Below are 24,417 nucleotides of genomic sequence, written 5' to 3'. Positions count from 1 at the left end.
GCCACACTCAAACTTAACCATAGTAAATATATTATAGGTATCCTAATAGAATACAGCTCTCTTCAGTATCCCAGTACCTGGCCTGATAAAAGTAGTATGAGAAGATTAGAACCTTAAGAAGTCTTGCTGATCATACAAAGCATACTCTCTAAATCTCAGAGACTCAAAATCTTTTAAAACTTTCCAGGACTCCCTTTAATAATGATAAGAGAAAGCAATGAAAGCTCACCTGGTGTTGCATGGTATTTCATAATAAGCTTTGCAGCAAGAGAGCAAATCTGAGTTTGGGTTCATCAGCGTGTAAACAGAAAAATGTCATCATCACCTTTAGGTACATTGGACTGGCAGTTAGCGCCACGTGCCACAGACATATTTTTTTAATGCTAAACGCTTTAGCAAATTTTTGAGACTTAGCCATTTATGTATATAGCCTATCTATTAATTTACTTACCCACGATGTCTTTAAAATTAACCCCAAACTGAAAGGAAAAGAAAAAGAAGAAGGAATTATACCATCATCTAACATTTCTGATAAGTGCATGTCTACTTGGTGGTTAAACAGAAGCAAAACCTATTGGGTTTTAATTAGTTTTAATTAAGAACTAATTAGGAACTAATTAAAAATAGTTTAGGGTAAGTCAGTGGGGTTCTGCTACACAGCAGTAATGCTGGTGTGTACAAACTAGGGCAATGCCCACCACTGAGGGTGACAAGTCCCCCCTGCACTTCATTACGCACCTGCTGTTAGCATGACAAAAAGTTGGAAAAAGTTACATTTTTAAGCTGGTCTAGCACCATTCTGCAATGTCAAAATTATTTAGATGGCCAATCAAATCAATGAAACTGGACCGTAGTATTAACATAAGCCGGATTCCAGTGCAACACTTCAGTTTTAATGATAAAAGAGTGTGGGGTAAAAGTGCATGAGTGCCTCTGCCATTTAATAAAGAACATTTAAATAGTTGCTCACCTTTTAAATAATATTTGTCCTGAAACTAATACATGACATGAAGATATTCACAAATTCTGTCCCTATATATTCCCTTTATTTTCTTCATCAGTGTTATTTGCTTAAATTTGGCAAAAATGTATACATTTCACAACTTGTTTTGATTTGAATTTCAGAACAACTAAGCAAACATATCACAATTTAAAATAAATAGTCAAAAAACACAGTTACAAACATTAAAAGCAAAATATGATACAACCATTCCCAGTCTCCCATATTCTGTCACCTGCTTTGTACTTTTTCATGTAAGTTGGTAGCTTACTGATGAATGCTTTGCATTTTGAAATTTTTGAAATGCCTATGCAAAAAGTGTCATTGCTGTTTTAAAGATCAGTGAGTTATTTGATAGTCCAAATCAGCATGCAGGTTTGGAACGACACAATGGCATTTTTAGGTGAACAATGCCTTTATAGAATGATTGAAATGGTTCATTTTTGTTCAGTAGACTCCCAGTGTGCTCTCTGTCATCATACCTGTACAGTACAGTATACCTAGTTACCTAGTCTCCTGTGTTTTAACACTCATTTTTTAACCTGGTGTGCACTCTTGCTTTTAACGTTACATCATCAAATTTTAAAGCCAGTCATGTAATATTAACCCCCAAAAGATTTAAGCATATTCCCTAAAATATCTCCTTCTTTCTTTCCTATCTTCTTTCTTTTTTTTTTTTTTTATATTGTCGCTAGACCTGGTAATTCAGTAATCTTCTCTGTGTTTATGGTTTGTTTTTTCAGGACTACACATTGACTATGTATTTCCAGCAAGCCTGGCGAGACAAACGCCTGTCCTATTCTGAGATTCCTCTTAACCTGACGCTGGATAACAGGGTAGCTGATCAGCTGTGGGTGCCGGATACATACTTCCTGAATGACAAGAAGTCTTTTGTACATGGTGTAACAGTGAAGAACAGAATGATCCGTCTTCATCCAGATGGCACTGTGCTTTATGGGCTCAGGTAACAATTCAAAAGCATCTATTCATCACATAATAGCAATTTATTTAAAACATTACAAATCTTTCATTCAATATTTTCTAAAGCATTATAATCCCCATGACAGAATACACAGAGCAGATGCTTTTGATTTTCAGAGTAAATCAATGCATCTACAACAATATTTTTTTCTTTTATTAAGTTAACAATTTGGAATGGTTATGTGCTCTATATCTGTGCATCATCAAACTGATTGAAATAGATAAGACTTTTTGATTTATTGATTTAGTTCACACTTTAGGAAGGATAAGAGGCCAGTGGTACATGGAAGCTGGCTAAAATGTCAATTATAAAGGTGAACACGATGTGAAAGTTAGCTTCACTTACAATATTGTGGTCAAAATAAATTATAAAAATACAATACTGCCATCACAGAAATTTCTATTCTAACGCGTTTTCGATTTCTCAGAGAATCCTTATGATTACCAGTTCCTTTTTGAGGGAATCCAACGCTGTGTCATGACGTTGACGCAATATTAACGCTTCTGCTTGAGTGTGTCTTAAGCACGTGTGGAAACTAGGAAATTTTTGTTCGAGGTCAGGTGACGGAACATAGGTGATGACAAGATAAATGTCATCAGCTTCTTTGTCATAAGGAAACCGTGTGTCTGTGTTTGTGTGGAGGATATTGCTTGTCTACCCTGTATTATATTGAATGAGTGAAATATGGCATCTAGAAAAGAGTATAAGCAATGTGTGCTGCCATGCACACGCTATCTTATGAGGGATGATGTTCGTGATTTGTGTGTGATTTGTTTGGGAGCAGAGCATGCTTGATCAGCTCTCGAGATCCAGGCCCTTTGAAATTAAATCTGGCCTGGTAGATAAGGCATATGAAGCTGCAGGTCAGGCTGATGCATCACTGCACATGATGGCGGTTTTGCTGGCGTACTGACCTGCTAAAACACCTGAACACTGGTGAGGGACACAGCCTTTGCCATCGTTTAATAGCTACAATGGTCGCCACGGAGAGGCATCTGTGGCTATACCTCTCTGGCATTAAGGAAAAGGAAAAAAAACTTTCTGGTTGGAAGCCCGAATTGACCATCCGGACTATTCGGTGACATAATCAACTCTGTTGTCGATAGGTTTCAGGTGGCCAAAAAGCAGACAATGACAGTTTTTTCCCTTCCCAGTTCTAGAAGCCTGTGGCTTCTATAGGAGTAGGGAGAAGAAAAGGGTCAGTGTGGCTGCCAGTCAAGACTCGGGGCCCGGACACTGCACGTTGCCGACCTGACTCCATTGCGACTTCAGGGCATCCGTGTACTGAACTACACTGACAACTGTCTGATTCTAGCTCAGTCTAAAAAAAAAAATAGTGTTTTGAAATCAATTTTGTTCTTATCCACTTAAAGTATTTAGGTTTGATGTTAAACAGTAAGAAATGCATGCTCTCTCCAAGACTTTTGTGAAGAATTTTGTGAGGTTGGTGTTGAACTTTACATCGATACTGGCACATTTATCACCTGCTTGGGTCGGGTCAAGTTCATCCTTACAGCCATGAAAGTACTCAGGCTATGTCAGGATATTCCTATCAGCCAATATCAGAGGCTAGTGTGTCTAATGACAGCCAACTCCCAATGTGATACCAATGAGGCTACAACACATTATACCATTCCAGTTGTGGGTCAAGAGCAGTGGGTTTCACCCATTAGGCAACCCTTTGAAAACATTTTACATTTTACCAGATCGCTCTGCTCCTGGGAGTTCTATCGAGGGTTCACCGGGACAGAGTTTTCCTGTTGGTAGTGACTCTGTTTTGGCCGGCCTGAGTCTTGTTTTCCTGAATTATTGAGTCTTGTATCTTTCCTGAAAGGCTGTCCATGGGAGATTCCGACCAGGAACGACCTTCAATCTCAGGTGCAGTGTGTAATTCTCCACCCTCTGCCCAATATTTAGATTCTGTGGCTTTGACCCCTATAGGGTACCAACTCACAGATCCCAGTCTCTCAACTGAGGTTGTTAAGGCCATCCTAAATGCTAGAGCTCCCTCCATGAGGAAACGTTATGCCCTGTGTGGCATCTCTCTGCATTGTGGTGCGCTCTGGCCATATTGACACAGTTCACTGCCAGTTCAGTGCTTGAGTTGAAATAAAAATGAAATGAAAAAGAGGCATTGATATAGCGCTTTACTATGTACTACTGTACACATAAAGTGCTTTACAATGCTACCAGGGAATCTCTCCTCAGCATCCACTTGGATGATGCAACAGCAGCCACAGTACAATGGCGCCAGGGCACTCACCACACACCAGCTAAAGGTGAAGAGGAGAGTAATCGAGCCAATTCAGTGGATGGGGATGACTGATAAGGGCCAATGGAGGGAATTTGGCCAGGACACAGGGGTTTCACCCCTACTCTTACAAGAAGTGCCATGGGACTCTTAATGACCACAGAGAGTCAGGACCTCGGTTTAACGTCTCTTCCGAAGGACGGTTCTTGTTACAGTATAGTGTCCCCATCACTATACTGGGGCGTTAGGACCCATACAGACCACAAGGTCAGCACCCTCTGCTGGCCTCACTTACACCTTATCCAGCAGTAACCTAGTTTTCCCAGGAGTCTCCCATCCAGGTGCTGACCAGACTTAACCCTGCTTAGCTTCAGTGGGCAACCAGTCTTGGGCTACAGGGTGATATGGCTGCTGGTTCCTGCAAGAACCTGTCCTGCAGGGATGTCCCCTGCTACACTTTTCTTTGGGATATGTGGTATTTTCCCTTTGAGCCTTTTGAGCCCTTGAAGTTTCTGACTCTCAATGTGGCTCTGTTATTGGTGATTACTTCGCTCAAGAGAGTAGGAGACTTGCAGGCCCTTTCACTTGCCTTATCCGGTTTAGATTTTGCCCCTGGGCTGGTCAAAGTCATATTGCATTTGAGGTCCGAAAAGGCCTTTCTTGACTGCTCATTTGGTCATTCTTCAAGCTTACTTACATCCACCAGTAGACTTGCTAGAGCAGGAGAGCAGCACTTAATATGTCTAGTAAGGGCACTTTATTATATATTTATAATAACCTCTCAGGATTGTGGCATACGTCTGCGAAGGTTCTGCTGCCATTAAGCAGCATTTAGCGCATTGGATTACTGATTTAATTTCTATTGCCTATTATGCATGCAGTTTGCACCCTTGCTTTCAAAGGGTGCGGCTTTGCAAGATGTGTCTGGTGCAGCAGACTGGTCCTTTTCACGCACATCACCACATATCAGTAAAAAAAGAAACAAAAAAGACAAAACAAAGCAAAAAAACAGTTCCATTTCTCCATTCATACCATTAGGGTAGTGAAGTTCACGTCATTTTTCCTGTAGCTCAAACAGTAGAGCGTTGGCGTTTGCAATGCCAAGGTCATGGGTTTGATTCCCAGGAAAAGCAAGAGCTGATAAGAATGTAAATGTGTACATTGAAATGCAATGTAAGTTGCTTTGGATAAAAGCGTCTGCCAAATGCATAAATGTAAATGTAAAATAATTCAAAAGAATTTCCTTTGTAAAAAAAAAAAATATTGTCTCCGCCTACGCTTCTGCCTCTCCAATGAGGTAAAATGATCTCAATGCCAATGAACTTCGTGTCTAACAAAGAATGTTTGGCAAGCTTAAAATGATGATAAACTGGAGAAGTATCCTCCTGTCTCCTAATGACACTTGTGTGTTCAATACTTGCTTAATGAATATTTGGTTTTGCCAACATATAGCAACAGATATGGACTGATAATAATATAAATCACATGTGCTCTTGCAAGTGATCAATTGTATGACCTTATACGTATGCTTTAGATATATGAGGATGTGTAAATGATTTTCGTCTAACATATTTTGCAAAATTGTAACATGAAAAGTTACCCTGGGCATCAACAAGGAAAGTTACCCTGGGCATCAACAAGGGTAGTCGGAGAAGAGATGTACAAGATGTACGCATGGACATGCTTATCCCTCAAGTTAGAGCTTCTAGAGAAAACACAAAGTGATTCAAGGACACAAAGTCCCCGCCATGAAGGGATTTGTCTTCATTTATGAGACAACGATTCCCTGCCATTGACAGACTTGTCTTGCTTTCTGTGTTTTCACTGTTGTACGGTAGGGGGCACTATTATGCATCTTCTGAAAGAGTACTGAATATCCGGATCATAAAAAAAAACAGAAACAAGGGATAAAAACATTGCTTATGCATGTTGTAGTCTTTGAAATAACATTATTTTCTCTAGATTGGGTAAACCCAGCCTGATTTGAATTCACCCTGCAGATCGGGCTGGAAACCTGTACATTTATTTCCTGCTTCCTTTCCAAATTTGCGGGAACCAATCACAAACTGGCTTATTCACCTGGCGCACTATTCGCGGGTTTTACCCAATGACGATAGAGAAGCACACATCTGATTTACCCGTCTCTCGCACGACCGTCAATCCAATTCCGTTTTACCTCTCGACGATGCTCAATGGGTTCTTTAGATTAGCAAACAAATCGCTCGAGTGGGTGTAAATACCACTCACTTTCATGTTTTTGTTTTGTTTTGTTTTGTGCAAAACCTGCAAAATTAGCTTGATGTAGAAACTCTTGTGCAGTAGAAATACAGAGAAAACTCCCCAGACTATATATTACCAGCTTCTGGCTCATATTCTCGAACTCAACCATATTCTCAAAACTATTGCTTTCAACGTCTTCAAAAAAAAAAAAAAGATTTTTATCGCTGACAGCTTCTTTACCAGATCCACCATCAAGTGACACTGACACTAATATATTATTGCGTACAGTACTTGCTCTGAGCCATTTCAAGTTTTGCTGATGACACTTGTGTATTATTTTGGTTTATGCCTTTGGTAATTATGAGTGAAACATCATGGCATGTACTAGACATTGCCATCTTTGGAAATGAAGGTAAATGGCACTTATTGAGTCATCAGAGAAACATATACTTACACTATTACATACCTCAGGTCGCTAGTAACCCTATACACTTTTTACAAAAAAAAAAGAGAAAACAGCCATTCTTCTATATTTATTTTTTTTGTCTTTCTTTGTTTTCAAACTATCGTGAGTGCAGTGTCAAGCCACTTATTCTTATACTTATATCCACGTGACTTGAATCTGCATATAAGATCTGAGCTTTAACCTCAAAATCCTCTTTCTTAGAACAGATACAATGAATTCTAATAAACTGGCTATAGGGTAACCCATGGTTTCATAACCCGATTCAAATAAGGATTTAGACTTAGAAAATATTTCTGGAAAACATACTTGAATATTTAATTTATTATAGTTTGTTGTTTACTTAAAGGGCACCTATTATGCACAATTCACTTTTACACGGTGTTTGAACATAAATGTGTGTTGGCAGTGTGTGTATTAATAGTGGTTAAAAGCAGATAACAAATACTTTATAACCATATTTGAACTAAACTATACCTGTCTACCTTTATATTCTCTGGCTCTGTAGGCATTATTGTCCGTCTCCGGGTCGAAATGAGCACCGCTACTGAGAGTTTCTGTTTTGATATTATCATTCCTGATGCTGAGCGCCAGCTCGTGAGGCTCCGCCCCCTGTGCGGAGCACAGCAGCTAATTTGCATTTAAAGGGATACACACTATTACGGCACGTTTTTCTGAGCCCCCAAAAGTGACAATTTAAACATCTGTTGGGTATTTTGAGCTAAAACTTCACATACACACTCTGGGGACATTAGAGACTCATTTTACATCTTGTGAAAAGGGGCATAATGGGTGCCCTTTAAATGTACTATTAAAACTATTTACTCTTAATGCATCTTGTTTCAGTTTTTATTTACAGAGTCAAAAAATGATAGCAAGTGGGATTTCAAATAGCCCTGCACTGAAAAATCTCACCATTTTAGATATACTGTATCTCAGATACTTTGCTATCTGTTATTTTAACACAGTCTCACCGCAAAACGTCACATACTGACGGGTCTTGACCATACGGCAACATACGACGAAAAGGCTACCCTTTAACGTCCATGTGTGACGATTCGGGTATGGTTGGGTTTAGGTATGCGTTAGGGTACCGCTAGGAGGCGCTGCTGGTGCGCTTATGTCTGCGTCTCATATTGACGTTATAGGGGTACCCTTTTCGTCGTATGTTGACGTATGGTCAAGACCCGTCAGTATATGACGTTTTGGGGTGAGACCGGGTTGGTTATTTACAAAAAAATACACTCTGATATGTGAGCTTCAATCCAGTTTGGATCTTCTTCTTTTTTCTTTTTTTAAGTGATGGAATATTAGGAGAAACATATTTTAGATAAAATATTTAAATGAGCCATAACTGAGAACTCTATGATTGTCATGGAGGGTCAGGCAAGGAGGAGGAGGAGGAGAAGTGGATCTCAATGGAACCTTTTCACTTTATTAAACCAAATTAATTAAGATAATTAAGGCCCCAGTTTTACATCCACATATAAAGACAACAACAACTCAAGATACAAACATAGGGCAATATATACACAGGGGTGACAAGGAACTAAACTAATGGTGAACATAATCAGTAACTATAGACTAGCAGTGGAACATAGGGAACAAAATAAACCGTAATGAAACATAAGAAAAACACGAACATAACTTAGTCCATACAAACGAATGTATGAAAGAAATTCACATTTGATATTTGACATGAAAATGTAACTGTTTAAAAGAAACTAATGAGGTTTTATTAAAATACTGCCTCTTCGGCTGCCTGTGGAAAGAAGTTGAATAATTGTATAGTCCCCATCTGTCATTTGGGCTTGAGGATCTTTTAGCAAATGCTTAGTAGTTGGCTTCGCATAACCTCTCATCTCGTTTCTCTGGAGCAAAGAGCATTTAGCCAATTGTTTCAAATCTACAAAACAAAATTAGTTATTAAAAAAGCTTGCATATTATTGTCGGGGCCATTCAGAGTGCAGTGTCCAGTTTAATCTCATCTGTCACTAAACTTAGTTCGATCAAAGGAGTTCAGCTCATTATTCTCTCTGAGCTGTTTTGTTGTTCTCAGATTGTAGAATATTCTATCAGGTATTTTGTAACCCCACTGCATCAGCTGTCATTCACTCCAAGACCCGTCACATTTTCCTTGTTAGTGCTTAAATTGTGATGTGATTTCCTCTAAACTTTTCAGTCATTATGACTTTTGGGTCACCAAAAAAAACCTGAACTTGATAACCAATGCCTTTAAGATTACTCGAAACCTCCAGGCAGGCAATAGCAAACTGAACAAGAAACAGGTGCACAAGGCAATCCATTACCATGACAACAAATGATGACAAACACAGAAGGGAACTAATGGACCAAAACGAAACAGAAACATACTCTGACCCTGACATAAGGGTTCATTTGTGATGCAAAGCCTTCATTTTGTTTAGATAATCATATGGAATTATCAGATTGTTCTTATACGAGCTCTAGTGAAAAGACCTGGGGTCTCATTTATAAAGTGTGCGTACGCACAAAACGGGGCTGGAAACGTACGTACGCCAGTTCCCACGCAAAGGTTGTGATCTATAAAAAACTAACTTGACGGGAGAATGTGCGCACCTTTAAGCAAACTTTGAGCGGTGCGTACGCAGATTCTGGAGACAAAGGGAATTGGCGACACTGATGGTGAGCTGGAGTTAAATGTCTTTTTGGTCACTTTTAGACAGAAAATCGAAATAAAATTATACATATACAGAAATATAATTCAAATATAATTTCACTCACCAAGCCTATCACTTGAAGCAAATATCCACACCTTAAATGTCCACGCCAGTGAGCGCGTTGGGCCGTTTACGCATATCTAACGGCAGATGAAGTAAAACTGTGAATCTTCATTATGAGTCCTAATCATAAATAGGCTACAGTGCATGTTCACAATAACAGTTTAAATAAAATAATGAATTAAACTATGTTTTACTTCTGATTACTAAACTATGTCATATTACATTTAGATTAAATATGACATTCTCATTAATGGAGTTAAACACTTAAATTAGCTACATGAAATTTACTGAAAAGTTAAAATAGCCTATATATATAAATAGCCTATAAATATTTGTTGTGGATGCAATGCTTTTGAACACTTTTCCTTTGGCATGCTGTGTTTTAATGTTTTAACTACAGAGATAATTGCTGCCTATGATAATAGCAGATTGTGCAAATATAATGCACAACAAGGTCGATCTGTTTCCATTAAAAATATAAATCAATTAAAAATACTATTTGGTCAGTGGAAAAGATTGAGAAAAACTTTCTCTGAAATGTATTTTACACTATTTGATTTATTTATTCAAAACCAAGGCAAGGATAGGCTACTAAATGATTTTTATTAATGTAATGTGACGGCACATCCGTATTTCATATTTTCCTAATGTCTTGTACCGTTAAACATGTTATCACATGGATGAACAATCATATGCAAATGATATGCAGATGAGGATATGCATAGTAAAACTAGCCGTTGTAAGCTCCATATATGGTTATTTCGGGGAGGAGACGCACGTGCGCACAATCTTCCGCTGACTGGGATTTATAAAGTGAATCCTGCGCAGGTTCTGGCTTACGCACGGTTTTATAAGTCTGAATATTTTTTTTGCGTACGCCATTTTGGGCTTTCGGGCGCACGTACACTTTTAGTAAGGATCCTACGCACAGTTTTATAAATGAGACCCCAGGACAGTCAAATGACATTTACACTGAGAGGACTTCGACCCAGAGTTTTGGCATCGGTTGAAGTCATGGCAGTATTTACACTGTCTCTAAAATAAACCATACTGTGTGCCCACTGAGATGACACACAGTTTTAGGGAATAGATGCATGTGTGCATAAGAGATTACCTGTAATGTGTATGTTGGCTCAATCTACATCAAGGGCATTTTGAAATAGATTAAGATAGGATAATGTTGTGGCACACATTCTCTCAAACAAGTCATTCTCTCATGACTCATTTATTTCCCAATGATTTGCCAATTTATTCTGCAGTTCGTAATGCTGTGCCTCGAACACATTTAGCATGTGTAGACAGAACATTTAAATTGTCCCTTTGTAACATTTCACTGCATCTCAAGGTGATGGATACTTGCGGAGGCCAATCTCATTTGTCTTACTCTACACGCTTTTGCAAAGACTATTAAAGCAGCATGTGTGTGAAGTTATGTCAACCTGATACATCACGAGCAGATTTAATATGAGTGCTGCGTTATTAAGGTCATAGAATTATGCATGTGGAAGCTGCATTTGTTAAGGTTTACATATTAGGACATTCTCAGCATCAGTTCTCAGCCATCATCTGTGTGCGGCAGTGGATGTACTGTACTCTTTCATTGGATCTGTTTAAACTTCTCAACTGTTTTTTTTTTTTTTTTCAGTGGCTTTCACATTTTTTTTTTTTTTGGAGACAATATTACAATTTGGTAAATTTGGCAAAAGAGTGGTTTGGACATTTCCCTGTCCTGCACACAAATTGTGCCTATGTACATGTATGTACTATTTAGTATTGTTTTAATTATATTCACAGAAATTGTGTAGTAAAAAAAATATTGTTTGAATTATACAAGGCAGATTTGGTATACAAACTGACAAACTTCTGGTTAAGCCCGGGCCACATCCGATTTTATCTGATTACAGACATAAATAATGTTGACATTTCTACAAATTTAGATATTGCCTCTGCTGCAAAACCATAGATTCTGTTTTCCAATAAAACCATCTGAACATCCTTACAAGATATATTTACATGGGGAGCAAAACTGAATAACACTTTATTTATTTTTAATGCATCTTTGTTACATTTGTTAAATGTATTTACTATAGTATTAACAGTAAAATTACAAGTAGCCTTAATAACATTAAACCAAACCTTTAGTAAGTACATGTTGTAATAATATTACCCAGCACTTATTTGAGTAATTACTCTGTAACAAGGATACATTTAAATAAAGTTTGACCATTTATAAGACTTGTTTTTAAAAAACATGGACCAGAATTACTAAATGGTAAATTAGTGATATGTTGATGTTTTGTTCTACAACGTACACTGCACACACTCACACCCCAAACTTATCTAGTCTTATCTAGTTATTTATTAAAATCGCATGTTTTCAGAAATGAACATAGCTGCGTCAAAATTCACATTTTACCATGGATGTGTGTAATTTACATTGTAGTACAAACCATCAAAGTATAGTGAAGTTACACTCTAAAAAATGCTGGGTTGTTTCAACCCAATTTTGGGTACGTTGGGTTAAATTTTTTTTTTTAAAATGTAACCCAACGGCTGGGCTTGTCCCTATTTGACCCAAAATTGGTGTGTATGTTTACCACAGGCTTTATTTTACACATAAATCGAAAACCCCCCATTATAAAACCCCAAATTCTGACGTCATCCCTGCACCAATCTATAAGAATGTATTTAGCTTTTATTACAGTAATAAGAATGGTTGGGAGCTCGGCTGGTTTAAAAAAATATCAAGTACAAATTATTTTTTAAGCAAAACATACCTTCTCATTTCCTTTCTTTTGAAATGAGAGTAAAATGTGAGATTCATTCATGCAGTAAATGTACAAGTATTATTGATTTTAACAGTGTAAATGCAGGATTAGAGAGGGAGATGTCTTTAAACCCTGAAGCTACATGAACAGAAGCAAATCCCAGCGCACACCTGAGCTTTACATCACTTCTGCACTTCTCACGGGCAGTATTGAGAAACAGCACCCTTCATCTTGAAAGAGAAGTCGGAGACATGAGCAGGGGAAAAAAAACTGGCAATTTGCTGCGTGACATTTGTGGTCAGGAGGCTATATCACCTTGGGTTTGTGAGAATGCAGTCTTATGGTTATCAGAAAGATGTTTGTATTAGAAGACTGTGGTGCAAGTCTAAAATCTGTATATCACTATATATATATTCCTATATATCAGTGTTTCCCAACCCTGTTTCTGGAGACACACCAACAGTGCATATTTTGGATGTTTTCCTTATCTGAGGCTCCGTTTACTGGTATAAAATTTTACACACATCTGACACCGATTGGAATTTATTGCACACGTGTAGACACAAAACTATGCACAAGATCCAATATTTTCTGAACCACTTCCAAATGTGGTCCAAATGAGAATTCTAGAACTAACGAACCGTAGATCTGATATATGTTCATTCAACCAGGTTTTATACTGCAAACATCCATGACAGCTTTTAACTTATCTATGCTTGCCAATAATAACCAACTGCAGAGCCATACGTCACAGCAGCCTGAGGACAGCAATGCCAGACCAGCAGTATCAGGGTAACAAGACAACGATATAGCTGAAAACAGTGTCGGGTGGAGCTTATAGCATCATAAAGGCTAGGTTTAGTGCTGAGGTGTGGTTGGGCATTCATTATAGCTTATAGTTATAGTGAAAGGTACTGTAATGTTAGCATTACCTTAACTTCCGGTCTGAGGCTGCTGTCATCAGCACTGCAGTGACGTGTGGTTCTGCAGTTAGATTTGCATGCTGAGAAATAATCATGGTGCCACCCGATGTGAACTATATCAATTATTTAAGTAGCATGGCCCGAGGGTCAACCATGTCGCATTGTAAAGCATTCACCAAAAGAATAGTTTTGGATAGGGATTCATGTAAACACAGATATCGGATATCAGTCATGTCTAAAGAGAATGTAAAAGAGGGGAAAATCTGATGTTATAAAACGATCAGATCTGTGCATTAAGACTTGCTGATTTACCCACGTCAGGTTTTGGAGTCTCCTAATGAGCTGATGAGTGTAATCAGGTGTGTTTGATTAGGAACAGTTGTGTACTGTTGATGTAAAAGTCTACTTTTGTTGTGCCACCAGGAACACGATTGGCATACACTGCTCTATATAAGGAAAAGTGTTTATCTGACCTTGCTATTTTTTTGTCCCACATTGTATTATGTGTCCTTACTTCTATGCACTTACATTATAAAAGCATTTGATGCAATGTACGTATTGTGTGCATGTTCTGCATGCCAGATTCACATCTGAGGTTGGGATATGGCGTTTCCTCCGAGGAGGCAAGGGAGGCAGTGCCTCCTCAAAAAAGGGTGAGAAAAGAATCCATATTACAAAACTAAAACGATGCAAATATTACAAAATGTGACATTAAAAAGTGTATAAATCACTATTTTTTTTTCCAAAAGTAACACTGTACTGGGGGTAATTGAGAATGAATGGGGGAAAGTCACATGAGAGGATGCAATGCCTTCATCGTGCTATGATTGGATGTGATTGGCTATGATTGGATCACTTGATAAATCCTGCCTTTGGTTTTCGTGCATGTTCGACATTCACAAATCAGTCTGAATGAACAAAATGGAAAAACGGAAAGATCATTTAAAATGTAAGTAAACAGCTCAGCCACTTAGATAACACTGATTTGTCACGTCAAAATCAAACTGGAACTGGACCAATCAACTGTGAGAAAAGTGTCGGATCTCTGACGCAGTCCGCTCATTAAGTCTGATGTCACCGCTTCTGGGTCCAAAAGCTCTATCAGATGCCAAAAATATGTCAAAAAAGAGTTTTACACAACGGTCTGTTATTGAAGGGACATTTACGTTACATATTTACGCCCCAAAACATGATGTGGAGCAAAACGAACTGTGATTGGTGTCTTTACATGTCAGTCAAACATCCTCCTTGGCCAATGAAAGCTGCTATGGAGTCCAGACCTTCTGCCATCAGTCTGTATAAATACATTATATATATATCATAGTCTACACTGTGTTTTGATGCTTAGCTTAAATGTCTAATATGCACCAACATATGTATGTTATGAATGATTGTAAATACCTTGTTTTTATAACTGTCAATACGTAATAATATTTATGTTTTAGATGCTGTCAATTTGTCCACATTGCATGTTTCAGTATCAAGAATCATCCAATTTTACTGGTATAAGTTGACTGACATTGTCATGAGCGAGTGCTGTCCTTTCATAAAGCAACTGACACTTAACAAAAAGCAAGTAAGAGCATTTGACTTCACGGACACTTTTAGGCTCTTTACGTGTAAGATCTCAAGCTATTATATGCACTCATGCTTGATTATATAAATATGCATGAGAGCATCTACTAATTAGACAGAGATATGCTCTTTATGTATAACTAATTATAGTATAATTAGCCTAACATTACTATCTTGCTGAAGTAACGAAATGCATTATTAAAACTATATGACGAGTTACCAAGTGCCTCATAAATCTGCATTAACAACAGACTGTGAGTGTAAAATATTGTTTCACTTTTTGCTCAAGTACATCAGGGTTTGCTTTTATGATAAAATCTACACACACACACACTCACACACACACACACACACACACACACACACACACACACACACACACACACACACACACACACACACACACACACACACGTGTTTGCTATTATATATAATCTGCACTGTTAATTAAAGATCTTTTGACTTGGGCATTTTTGTGGCCCTGCAGTAAAACAGATGGCTTTGTTGTCTAACCGGGTTTTCTTAACAGAAGAAGAAGAAGAAGAAAACAATATTTTTATCTCAGTGATGCAGTGACAGTTAAAGTCTCACAGAAGACTACATGAATAAAGTAGCATAGAAAGTGACCACTTTTCTCTTCCTTCATACAGTGTATCTTAACACTTTCCGAAGCACTTCATTATTGCACATTTCAGTCCACCTCAAAGCTTAAAAACAGCTAGTTATTTTTAAAGTGTATCTTCACAGATTTTCAACATGCTTTGTAGTTTTTGCACTGTCTGTTTACTCTTTCTCTGTGTTACCTGGACTGAGAAATTCCAACCATTTGTTAGTTTTGCGTCATCCGGCAGACTTTTGACAGCTCCAGGGCTTGTTCTTGTACTTTCCTCATTTTTGTATCAGACAGACACAGTCAGATTGGCAGAAGGTTATTAACAAAACAGTTATTGTACAAGGTTTATCGCTGAAAATTGTATCATACATAATGTACCAAAGAACTACCGGTGTGTAAAGGGCCTGTTCAAATACCCACACTTGTGGTCTCTGCACTTGACCACTTGTCTACCTACATGATGTATTTCCTGTATTTGGCCTAAATGTTTAAGTGGGTGTGAAGAATGCGAGTGTGTAGAAGTTTTGATTACCCGATGGGAAGCGATATTTGAAAAACGCGATTTGAAAGTTGGTCAGACCGACAACCAGACACAACAACAAACGTGTAGCCAATCAGCATTAGGGAGCGTATGACGGTGGAGGAGAGAAAACGACTGTAGAAAGACTGTAGAAAGAGCGGTGGCTGAGAGACATTACAAAAGAGAAAAAGCTCATAAGAATATCCAACGCATTCTCATCCTAGGCCGTCATATACTGACGCTTTTGACATTTCGTCTACATCCAACGCACATGGCACCCTTTAGCGTCAATATGACACGCACAGAGCTTTGTTCGGTTATGGATGGGTTTAGGTCTGGGGTAGGGTTAGGGTTAGACCGCTAGGAGGCGCCTTCTGGCCCATATCTATCTGTGTCTCATATTGACGCTAAAGGGTGCCATGTGCGTTGGATGTAGACGATTTGTCAAAAGCGTCAGTATATGACGCCTTGGGATGAGATCGGCTGGAATATCACTGGAAAATGAACTGCTAGAGAATGCAATGTTAACTGTTCAGAGTCCTTGTGAGTGCACTCGCCTCTCATGCCAGCGATCGTGTTCGAGACCGACTTAGAGCAGGGCGGTTGGGATTGGAGGGTGAGCTTTGGAGGCGGAGCAATGAAGAGAGGGCTGTGTTTGTTTGAGTTGATTTTGAATATCAATAATTTTGATAAATAACCCACTGCACCTTTAAGATCCAGATTTACTAACAAGCCTGCACCAGCGCAAACCGTCTTATGGTTTTAAAAAACTATTATCAGGATTTGCTAAAGACACGCAGTTAAAGATTAGCGCTGAAAAGGCGTGGACGGTTATTTTTGCGGCTGACCTTATTGCATTTGAATTTGTAGGCGTTTCTCTTTCAGACACAAAAATGTATGGGAGGAGAGTATTTAAATTAATCATGCAAAATGATTTACTAAGGTTTGCTCTAGTCAATTTATTTCCGCCATTATTTACCATCCAAAAAAAAAGCATGTCTTACACTAATTTCAGGAAAAAATTACAGGAAAACAAAAAATGTAAATGGGTGAAAATGCACAAAAAAAGGAATGTGAAAGAAAATGCTGGATGTTATTAACTAGAATTAATAAATTCAAATGGTATGGTCTCTTGTCAATGCAACAGTAAACAAATATTGTTCAACAATATTATTTCTTACTTTACTGCATGTGCTTCTCCAGAATGCACTTTCTCCTGCCTTCCACAAAAAACTCTTTCTTGAATAATGACATAATTGATAATATATATTAGAGTAAATATTGTGATTTCAGAGAGTTTTGACACATCTAGCCTAATTGCAGAGAACACGACGGTACTTAAACTGCTGTTGGAGTGTAGTTCTTAGCTTGAACCACTCTCACTAACACCATTTTCTACCTTAACAACAGCTGCCAGTCCTGATAGCAAATTTAGCAAACTGAACAAGCTCTCCCTGAGGAATTCATATCATTCTTTTTCCTCTTTGTTCTCACCGAGGCTTGCCAGTCAGCTAACACACCCAGGGCCCTCATTCTGCTTGACTGATTTTGGCAGGTTGTAACTTTGAAAGGTGAAAGAGTACAGCCCTAGACATGGCCAGCTGCCTCCCATTGCTGTTTCCTTTCCAAAATGGATATCTCACCATCCAGAGTCAGAACATACTTTATTAAAGAAAAAAAAGAAAAAAAACATTTTTTTTTCAATATTAATAAGCATACCAATTGAGCCTGTATAACGCAGAAGATTGGTATCTCTTTGTTTCTATGGTCAATTTGAATTATTAAATGGTGTTAGGGGAATTATTTTGGGTAATTGAGTTCAGTATTCAGTAGCCAAAGTGACCAGGCTGGACAATGATCTGACACTGGTTAGATTGGCCCTTTTATGCTTTGATATTCTTTTTTTTTCTTTTTTTCTCTTGAGTAGTTTCAGATTTATCAGTCTCTTTAATGAAACCTAAAGGGAGAAATAGACAAGCCCCCTACTAGAAGCTGAAGGCAAGTCTTTGTCAGATGCTCCTGGACTATTAAGTGTAATACACTGTAGCGTATACATCAAAGCAGAAACTAATACCCCTCTTGCTTGCCCTCTTTTCTTTGGTATTCCCACTTTGCTATGACATGGAGGCAAGGTGATTCTGGTATGACTGGAAACTAGGACACGGATTTTCGCTCATCTATCCTTCCCTGCACGAGGATTTCTCTTGCACCTTTCCACTGCAGTAAATGTGTGCACTGCTGGAAACGCATTTACTCAGTTCAAACCCTCTTTACTGCTCATTTCAGATACTTTCTATTTTGAAGAGGAAGACGGGGGCTACTTAATTCACTTAAAGTAAAAACATTTTAGACACAAAAGTGTAGTGACATGGTTGTATTCATTTAGAGTAGTTCTCTACACAGCTATAAATAAAGCACATTTTAGTACTCTAAATTGCCACTGAAAAAACGTCACTCAACACCGATGTCACATATTCCTGAGTAAACATGATATTTTCGGAGGATTCGTTTTTTTTTTGTTTTTTTTTACCCAGCAATACGTGACATTGGGTTTATTTTATCCACCAGTAATTGGATTGGATCTGCATAGCTGTTGGCGAAGAGTTTTTGATGGTTAAATTGATCGTGTTATTCGGGTAGCAAGCTCATGATTTACTCTGAACCTTGAGTTTATTTATTTATTCTACTTTAGGATTTTAAAACCTTTATTTGTTCCCATGCACCTCATTTAAATTTGAATACCATCAATTTGAATGACTTAATTGAATTTACATAAATTTGTCCACAACAATCTTAACAGCTGAAAAAAAATGAATCTTGCTGTTGTTATCAAGGTAACCTTGTGCAGAATGCTTCAGGCATTTAAATTTTAATTTCTAATCATTAATTTTACTGGCATTCAGGCAGTAAAAGTTGTAAACAAAAATGTATTGCACCCTTCAGAATACTTCAAGCGTTATGTCCTTCAGCTGGAGTAAGCCAAACTCCGTTAAAGGGCTCAGGAAACTTCTTTTTTAAACCATCATAATAAAAATTTCACAATTTTGCTTGGAAATACATTACAGGAATAAAATATGAAATGGGTGAAAATGCAAAAAAAAAAAAAAAAGAAGGAATGTGAAAGAATATGCTTGAAGTAATTGACTCCAGCACGGACATGGGTCTATGAAGGACAGGATTCTAGAGAAATAGTTGCTTGTGACTAATAGTTCTACCCTCTGTGTGCACAGGATTACTACCACAGCCGCCTGCATGATGGACTTGCGCAGATACCCACTAGATGAGCAGAACTGCACACTGGAAATCGAGAGCTGTGAGTGTCCCGTGAGACTTTCTCTCCACTATTTTTTCATATTCATGTGATAAAAATAAAACATACATATATGTGTGTGTAGTAAAAAACATAAGTACATCCCATAGACATTTTTGGCTTTTTGTTACATATTTGGACAAGCAAACATTTGATTATCTTTGAAACAGTGCCTATTAATAAAGTTGATCCACTTGAAAAAATAAATAGATTTTTCAATAATTTATTCGACAGAAATATCAGTAGATGTGAATTTCTTCTGTGGGAAAAGTAAGTACATCGTTGGCCTAGCTAGTAATGCCCCCTTTAGCAGAAATAACTTCTTGTAGACGTTTTTCATAATTGTCCACCAGTCACACCAGTTTAACCACACTTCAATGCAATATTCTTTCAGTTGCAAGGGGTTTGAAGGTATTCTTGTATATACATTACATTTGAAATCCCCTCACAACATTTCAACAGGATTCAAATCTGGGCTTTGACTGGGCCGTTCCATTACGCTCTTCTTTTTGAGCCATTCTTTGGTGGATTTGCTACGATCATTATCCTGTTGAAAGGTTCACTTTTGGTTCAATTTCAACTGTTGGACAGTTGGCCTTATGTTCTCTTTAAGTACTCATTGATATGATGTTGAATTCATAGTTGAATCAATAAATGCAAGCTGTCCAGTCCCTGAGAGAGCAATCCAAAACCATAACATGTCCACCACCATGCCACATAGTTTGTATGAGGTTCTTGTCCTGAAAATCTGTCTTTTATCTGTGCCAAACATGTCTGTTGTTACTGTGGCCAAACAACTAGAACTTTGATTTGTCTGTCCAGAGCACATTACTTCAAGAGGTCTGATTTTTTTTCCTTACAATGGAATGATATTTCAAATAATTTGGATATATTTTTAAATCCCTTGCCAGATTCATAGGCATCCACAGCCTTTTTGTTTTTCTGAAGGCCTCACAATACTCTTTAGATTGTGGCATGATGACACCACACACCTCAATAGTAAAGGGAACACCAGACACTAGATAAGAGAGGTTTAAATAGGACGGGTTCCACCTGCACTCCCTAAGCTGATTCATATATCACATTGCATAAGTATTCAGACCCTTAACTCAGTACTTAGTTGAAGGACTTTTTTTAACAACGATTACAGCCATTTAGATTAAAGTCTTTTTGGTTATAATCTGACATGCCTTGCACACCTGGATTTCTGCCATTATTTCTTGCAGATCCTCTTAAGCTCTGTCAGGTTGGACGGGGACTGTCGGTGGACAGCAATTTTTAGGTTTCTCTGGAGATGTTTGATTAAATTTATGTCCAGGCTCTGGCTGGGTCACTCAAGAACATTCACAGAGTCATCCCTAATCCACTATTACACTGTCATGACTATGTTTTAAGGGTCATTGTCCTGTTGGAAGGTAAACCTTTAGCCCAGTCTGAGGTCCTGAGTGATCTGAACCAGATTTTAGTTAAGGATATATGTGTATTTTGTTGCATTTAGCTTTCTTTCTACCATGAACAGTCCCTTCTTCTGAAAAACATGCTTTTCGTCTGGCCACTGTGTTTGTAGTCTTCCCCTGATCTGTGTCTTGACAGATTCGTGTCTCTGAGCTCTGCAGGCAGTTCCTTTGACCTCATGGCTCAGTTGTTGCTCTGACATGCATTTCCACATCCCAAATATGTCATCAAAAATATGTTTTTTGCTTTTTCATTAAGAGGTATGAAGTGCATATTGATGTAAAAGAAAAAAAGCATTTAGCATGAGGTTGCAACATGCAAATTAAACGAGTGAGTGAAGGGATTCAAGTTTGTTTTCACTTCTTCTTGAGTCTCTCCATCTTTCTGACTTCAGTTTGAACATAAAAGGCTAAAAGTTGTAGATAATTTTAGTGCATGTGTGTGTGGGGAAAAAGGACACAAGCTGTTGTAGCTCCGCCCCCTGAGCAGTAGCTCATTTGCATTTAAAGGGACAGACACAAAAACAATGTTTTTGCTCACCCTCAAGAAGAGACAATTTGTGGGGTATTTTGAGCTAAAACTTCACACACACACACACTGGGGACATCAAAGACTTAGTTTACATCTTATGAAAAGGGCATTATACCATCCCTTTAATTGACAATTGATATCCAACAGAAAAAAGTAAAAGTAAAAATATAAAAGATAAACATAAATAGTTTCAAGTATTAGATATTTCAAACAAATTGACTCAAACAAATAACACTGTTTAAACGAATGTCATAGCATTACAATCTTGATCATTTTGATTGACAATCATGACCAATTCGTATTGAATTCTAAGGGTTATTTTTTTCTAGTAGAAACAAATTTTAGGTGTGAGCACAGTGTGTGAGTAGAAAGTCAGCCGTACTCCACCGTTACCTTAATTAGGATGACCTTCATCTCCATAAAGCCAAGAGATAAAGAGAGCCAGTCAGCATTCATGCTACACAGCGCCATGAGCAGAAAAGGCCTAATCAAATCTAATTGTGACTCTATATATGTGGTGTACACTGGGAAATCAGTGGAAATCCAGCAGTAATCCTCCAGCGTCTACTGTTACGCATGGCCCATTGGCTGCTGTCATTAAAGCAGAACGATAGAAAGCTGAGTGCTAGAGGAGATCAGAAGAGGGCATGTGTACACACTTGCTAATTGTGCTCTTGTGAACTCCAACACATTGGCTGCATTGTAGAGAAGAGCTAATGGTTAGTGCTAATATAAATTGAAAAACGCATGAAGCCTTCCTTGTTTCATTATGGTGGAAACCATAAGAGCTTGCAGAACTGCAATGTGATGTCCAAGTCCATGGTTTCTCAAATGGAAAATACTTTCTCTTTCTTTCTTTCTTTCTTTCTTTCTTTCTTTCTTTCTTTCTTTCTTTCTTTCTTTCTTTCTTTCTTTCTTTCTTTCTTTCTTTCTTTCTTTCTTTCTTGTGTGAAATGGCATTCTGTATTGACATGTATTGACATCTTGTCAGTGAGCATAATGTGTCTATAACCTCAAATCCAGAGAGAATCCTTTGAACTTTTGCCTAATTGGTTTTACCTTTTTCTTTCACAAGCTCTGTCCAAGTTTTTCACAAGTTTTACTTTCTTTCAAGTAAACTCCACAGAGGTTTCTGGGAACACAGTGTGTGCTGAGAGCATCGGCTATACTCTAACATTACCTACAGCAACGCCAAGGTCATGGGTTCATTTCCCTGAGAGCACATATTGATGAATGTATACTGAATGCACAGCGAGTCATTTTGCAAAAATACTTAGTGGGGTCAGGTAGCCAGGTCATCCTCTGATGGGACTCCCAGCAGTCTATTCATTCACCATCTGATGGATATTGCACACGAAATAGAAAGAGCTGGCTTCATTTTTTCAGTTCCAACCTTACTAGTAGGTGTTATGCAACGCTCAGAGCATGCGAGATTTTAGTTGTTCAGGTTAGTTGCGTGAAATATGTGGCCTGCTCCATTATTTGGAATGTTTTGACCAAAAAATGTGGATTCGATATTTTGACGATCACAACATATAAAAATGCAATAAACTGTAATTGGTTTATTCATATTATGTCTAAATAGTCTGCAATATGAACCAGATATGCTGATTGTAAAAAGTCTGGCCATGTGAAACTAGGTGGTCATTGGATGTATGGCAGTCCAGCTAAAGCATGGCTCGCTATGTGTTACAGACACCCAGTGCATTCATGGAGAAACTCAAAACCAGAAAATTCAATACTAAATTTTTGACAACTGAGAAGAAGTTAGCATCAGGTGTTTCTCACCAATCACTGTCAGTATTGCTCAGATGTGGTCCTGTGGGGTGGATGACACTGATATGAAGGGAGGAAAATCCTGAGCTAACACTGCTCTGGTTAAACTGTATGGGAAAGATTATGTGCTAACGTTATAGCTACAGCTAATTTTCCATATAGCTAATGTTCCATCTAATGGTCCTAAAATATGGATAAAAATATTGGCACCTCGTGCTTTTATTTCGATTCAGGGAGTCACAATCCAATTCCAAAACGATTGTTGGTGCATCTCAATTTTTTAGAAATAGCTTTACATCTACAATACACTTTACAGTAGTGAAATGAAAATTATCATTGTTGCATTTAACTCTATCTGCACTCTTTCATTTTTAATGAATAGAACTATAATAGACATTGAGCTGCAAAATTAATTCCTGAATCCCAATAAGAGTTTTTTGTTACAGTATTATGAATTAATCTCACTGGTGTGATCTCACTAGAAATTAGTCTATGTATGTGTTAGGTTTTGTGTGTTATTCTGACAAATGTGTTTTTGGCTAAAATAATTGTGTTTGACGTGACAGTTTGAGATTTGTTTAAGTTGGTGTGTAGTTCTGAGATCGTGTTTATAGCTAGAGAAAAACTGTAACAAAGCTTTGTTCATTATAGTTGACACGGAAATTGGAAATCACCTCAAAAGGGCATGAAATGCATCATCATTAGTGTAAACAGGAAGCCCAAAAGTTGCAGCATACACATTTTTCCTGCAACCCTAATTGGAAAGGTGAGGTGCTAGTAGAAAGCGTGCAGATGTTTGCAAAACATATTGCAGGTCACAATAAATAGATGGCCAAGATTACGCATTCTGTGTTTCTAGGAATTTCTGTGCAATCCCACTCCATCACAGAATTGTACTGTGCTTCCAGACAGCTGTTGGCTGCTCTGTGTATGTCTTGAGAAAATGTCATGCATGGAGAAATGAACTGCGACTTAGCCCCAAGGAGAGCTATAAAACGAATATCTGCCATGACGTATAACCGGATGTAACTCTAAAAAAGGTACAATGATAAAGGAGCTGCCACACAAATCCATCCACACACTAGGTCACAGCAGAAATATGCAGATATTGTAGCATCATCGTTTTTATACGTCAATGCTGAGAGCTCCAATGACACACAATCCAAAGATCAACATGAGAACAACGAAGGCCTAATAGTACTTCAGTGGCAGTCAAGTTATGAGGTCATACATATGCTATTGTAAGTCCTAAACCATAGCACAGCGGT

General features: G+C 38.0%; 1 protein-coding gene across 2 annotated transcripts in view; it reads left to right on the top strand.

Annotated features, from left to right (window-relative positions):
* gabrb2b (gamma-aminobutyric acid type A receptor subunit beta2b) overlaps positions 1–24,417 on the top strand; it is a 112,469-nt gene that overhangs the window by 48,810 nt on the left and 39,242 nt on the right. For both annotated transcript variants that reach the window (XM_079585625.1, XM_079585626.1), the window contains exons 4-5: positions 1,744–1,964; positions 19,308–19,390. In XM_079585625.1, the coding sequence (XP_079441751.1) occupies positions 1,744–1,964; positions 19,308–19,390 (304 nt within the window). The remainder of the gene's footprint in view (positions 1–1,743; positions 1,965–19,307; positions 19,391–24,417) is intronic.

The sequence above is a fragment of the Phoxinus phoxinus genome (assembly GCF_949152265.1).
Source record: "Phoxinus phoxinus genome assembly, chromosome: 17".
Classification (NCBI taxonomy): domain Eukaryota; kingdom Metazoa; phylum Chordata; class Actinopteri; order Cypriniformes; family Leuciscidae; genus Phoxinus; species Phoxinus phoxinus.
Note: the sequence above shows the minus strand (reverse complement) of the source record. Positions and strands in the feature narration are given on the sequence as shown.